Here is a 4,479-nt window from a genome sequence, read left to right as displayed (position 1 = left end):
TTTATTGTCACTAAAGCCCAAGTCCGCCTAAGTGTATCTTGATAAATCCTATGCATCATATCCTGAAACACATGTGAAAATAGGTACGTCAGCATAAAAATGCCTGTGAGATACATAGGTTTTGTGAAAATAGAATTCATGACTTATGTTTAAGAAAATGTTTAGTCATGAACCTTGTAATTTGCTTTGTCTTGTAAATCATTTGAAAAGCAATAACATCAGATGATATGTATAAATAAGAGAATAATGTATGGTTAAATGAATAACCAAGTAAAATGAGTTTGTATAAGATAAGTTGTTTTGTAAAACAATGTCTTGTGAAAAGTATGTTATTTGTATTAAATGTTATATGTCTAAATTGAAATGATTCAAATAACGCTACGATATGTAATACCATACAAACACTTATATATAGGAAGTACCAGCGGCGTATCCACTATGTTTGTATCATATTACACACGCCTCGTTACTCAAATCATTTTCCCAAACCAACCACCAATGTGAATTGTTCATGTATAAATCAATTGTCAAGTGTTTTTGTGTAAACCATATCAAAATGTCCATGTCTAATGTAAACCACCAAATGTGTATATCAAAGTCAAATTGTTTATGTTTAATGTAAATCATGTAATGTGTATGTAAATGTCAAAATGTTTATGTATAGTAAGTGAAATATATCAACTAAACCATATGTAAAATGCACAAAAACAAGATATTGAAGTAAAACATGGTTTAAATCAAAGTTATGTTTTGTGTAATAAATGCATGCTATACTGATACAAACATCTATGTGGTATTGTGAAAATGCATACATTCAAGCCTTTGTGACGGTGGTGATAGACCCCTAAACGAATTTAAAGGTCTATCTTGTTATTATGTTTATCGAATTCGGTCATTCCTTCCACTCCAAACAAAACCCGAGATTTCAGGAATGGGAGTTGTCAAGTCATATGGTACCATTACCTACTAACGGGCGGCATGATCGGTGTTAATGAATGTACATTGTATAATTTAAACAAACCAAATGTCATACCAAAATGTGAGCATGTGATGAATAAATGTACTAAGTATGCACACAATGGGCATACATAGCATAAAATGTAATGTAAAATAATGTACTAAGTACGCACACAATGGGCATACATAGCATAAAATGTGATGTAAAACAATGTACTAAATATGCACACAATGGGCATACATAGCATAAAATGTAATGTAAAATTATGCACTAAGTATGCACACAATGGGCATACATAGCATAAAACGTAATGAAATCATGTACTATAATGTACTAATGAACATAACAAGCATATGATATGAAAGCATGAAAAGCATGAAAGTAGCAAGTAGGCACATGTGTTTCACCCGAAAACAGTTTGGAAAACAGTAAAAGAGGGGTCTATGTACTCACCTGAGATTGCTTGGAAGTCCTTGTGTAATAATCACACAATGCTAGAGATCACGGAATATCAAACGGCACCTAGTAGGTAGCTATATTAATATACCGGACCTAAATCGGAAGATTGGATAGAATGAGGGTTCACACCATCTTTTGAGCACACTTGAAGAGGAAGTTTGTTGTGGTTAGTTTTAAGTTTTTATAAGATATATCTAAGTATAGATATTAGGCATTTTTAATAAAATAAAATGTGACAGAAAATATCTTCATTTTATGTTACGGTACTTTTAATTCCTTTTGTTTTTGTTGCATAGATGGAGCCCATCTTTGTAGATTAGGCACATTAGATCACAAGTATTAATTACTTGTACATTAACGCATAATCGACTTGTACCTTTTAATTTGTGCGTCGATATTGAACAAGACAACTTCCGAAACTTCGACAAAAATGTGTAGGTCGTCATGCTATCTTTGGATTTTTTTAAACAGTATAGTTTATAAGATATGTCAAGAATACGTAAAAAATGATAAGTTTGTTATGGATGAGTGAATTTTAGCTAATTATCTATAATTTTGTTAAAACCTTAGGGATTTAAGTGTAATAATTTTAGGGGCTAAAAAATAAATATGTTTAAAAGACCAAACTACCCTCATTTTAGGGGTCTTTCTATAAATAAAGAGGGGGAAAAGTTCTTATTTTTTGGGTATCTTAAAATGCCCATCTCTCATGCATTATAATATAGTATAGATAATGCATGAGTGAGGGGTATTTTAAGATACCCAAAAAATAAGAACTTTTCCCCACTTTTATTTATAGAAAGACCCCTAAAATGAGGGTAGTTTGGTCTTTTAAACATTATTTATTGATTTCAGCTAAAGCCACCTTAATAGCAACACTTGCAGGATGTTCTTGAGTATCAACAGCATTTGTCCTAACATCCTCTTGTCGGGATGTTTCAGCACCCGAAGACGTACCCATGACCTTGTAGCGGTCATTCACCTGCATGTAATTAATATCAAATATGATTGCAAAAAAGTAGTTTCTACAGATCATAGCACTATAATAAAAGTACTCAAATACTACAAGCTGTAATTTTCAAAAAAAAATAAAAATACTACAAGCTGCGGATACTAAAATAGATAGTAAAAGTAACGGTGACAGAACCAAACATATAACTTAGGATAAGAGTTACCAACCTTCTTAAGACCGTGGGGTATGGTGGGGCGGGGGTTTGGGGCACGGGTTGACACGTGGATTATGGGGCACTCAATACACAAACCGAAGTTCATAGGGGTATGGTGGGCGTGGCTGGGCTGGCGTGGCTGGGCACTCAATACACAAACCCAAATGGCTAGTTTTGTTGGCCAATGACATCCCGCCATTTCAGGCTCGTAGCCCCGCCCCACGCCCGGGCTGAAACCCCCGCCCAAGGGGCCACGCCCAAACCCAAGCCCACCCGGGGTGGTGACTTGGGCGTTTTCAGCCAACCCACGCCCCATACCCCATAGTCTAAGGTATCCTTTCACCTCAAGTGCTCTGAGCGCTGCAGTAAATGATTTTCTAAAGGTACTTTCTAACTCATACTTTGACTGCAATAAGTGTAAACGTCAATAAACTAAAAAATGATCACCCTCTGCACAAACCAATTGAAACATATACAAACTAAAAGAATATATTCTAACCTTAAGAAAGTTAATCATCGTATCGAGATCAGTTCCATAGGGATCTTCAATGTATTTGAGAGACTCGTAAATCATTGTATTGTACCTGTTCAAAGAGCATTAAAGATGGAAATAAATATTATCAATCAACTAAAACAATATTATGTCATAGAGATCGAGAAACTCATAACAGTATATTTAATCATATTATATTAACTAATAATTAGGTAGTGCAACTAACACAAACATACAATTAAAGCAGTTCAAAAGGAACATACTTTGCTATTCTCTTATACAAGGAAATTCGGCAAGGTTCTGGCATAACTGGCGGGTGAGAAGTTCTAGCTTTCCTTCTGCCGCCAGACCCACCACCTCCTCCGTTTACGTTTCGCCATTTGTCCTACACATAGAATGATAACAAAATTAAACCATACCATGTGAAAACACAGGTATAACAAATGTTCTAAATACAATTTAGAGGTATAAATACATGATATGTGTATATGCATTACATTACAAAATCTATAAATTGAGAAGTTTATAAAAGATGTATCTTGCAATTGGGTAAATTAGTACTGAAGATATCACACAACCAAATCTTTGAAAATTAGTACATCGTATGTTTGTATAAAACAATTTAGAAAACTTTACATGTTGAGAAGATATAAGCTGGCCATACAAAATTTGTAGATTAAGAAGTTCAAAGAAGCGTAACCAGCATCTTCTAGGCTCTTGTTCCGTAGATACTCGTATACCAGCATCTTCTCAGGTCCTTGTATGCAGCATCACCATGTTTCTGTATTAAACCAAAATCAAATAGAAGCACAAGCACAAGCAGTATGAATCTAAGCTTACAAACACGAATATGATTAAGAAAGAGTCAAATTAAAAAGAAGTAAAATCTAGGGTTTGAATTAAAGGTAATGAACATACCAGAAAGGAGGAGACCGTAAAAGTTAATTTGGAATGAGAAGCAGTGAGGAAGCAGTTGTGATTTGTGTAGCTTATTCAAACCCATCGCCCTTCTAGGATTCATTAGCAATATCTCTCTCTATAGAAAACCCCAATAAAGTATTTTGTGTTTGAATAGCTTCGAAGGCAAGTGGGGAGGGGGACTTTTGCGTTCTCTCTCTATTTCCTGCAAAAGGGGAGACCGGATATTCAGGCTTTTTAAAATTCAAAATTAAAAAAAAAAGTTGTTGGCCGCCCAAATGAGAATAAAGACACTTTCAAGTATGGTATTCGTATGCTTTAAATAACTGTACAGATGATAAAAAGTAATTCACCAAAACTATATAATTATATAGAGTAAATTACTTTTTGAGTCCCTGTGTTTTAGTGGTTTTAACCACTTGAGTCCAAAATCAAAAAGTTTAACGCCCTGAGTCCCTAGCCATTTATTTTATAACGTTTTGAGT

At 34.4% G+C, this 4,479-nt stretch overlaps 1 protein-coding gene across 1 annotated transcript; it reads right to left on the bottom strand.

The window, feature by feature from the left end:
- Positions 1-2,255: 2,255 nt before the first annotated feature.
- On the bottom strand, positions 2,256-3,822 carry LOC110876536 (single myb histone 4-like). Its single transcript, XM_022124706.1, has 5 exons — positions 3,817-3,822; positions 3,340-3,461; positions 3,083-3,167; positions 2,927-2,989; positions 2,256-2,399 (listed from the first exon to the last, which is right to left on the bottom strand). The coding sequence occupies exons 1-5, from the start codon at positions 3,820-3,822 to the stop codon at positions 2,256-2,258; spliced, it is 420 nt and encodes a 139-aa protein (XP_021980398.1).
- Between the last annotated feature and the right edge of the window lie 657 nt (positions 3,823-4,479).

Source organism: Helianthus annuus, chromosome 9, assembly GCF_002127325.2.
Source record: "Helianthus annuus cultivar XRQ/B chromosome 9, HanXRQr2.0-SUNRISE, whole genome shotgun sequence".
NCBI classification, from domain to species: Eukaryota; Viridiplantae; Streptophyta; class Magnoliopsida; order Asterales; family Asteraceae; genus Helianthus; species Helianthus annuus.
The sequence above is the reverse complement of the archived record's forward strand: the minus strand, read 5'-3'. Positions and strand labels throughout refer to the sequence as shown.

What these genes read in the sequence shown, in the direction of transcription:
- LOC110876536 (XM_022124706.1), bottom strand. An exon ending in TTGTATAAGAGAATAGCAAA is followed by an intron (nt 3,168 to 3,339) that starts GTATGTTCCTTT and finishes CTCTTTGAACAG; the next exon opens with GTACAATACAATGATTTACG. An exon ending in CGATGATTAACTTTCTTAAG is followed by an intron (nt 2,990 to 3,082) that starts GTTAGAATATAT and finishes CACTTATTGCAG; the next exon opens with TCAAAGTATGAGTTAGAAAG.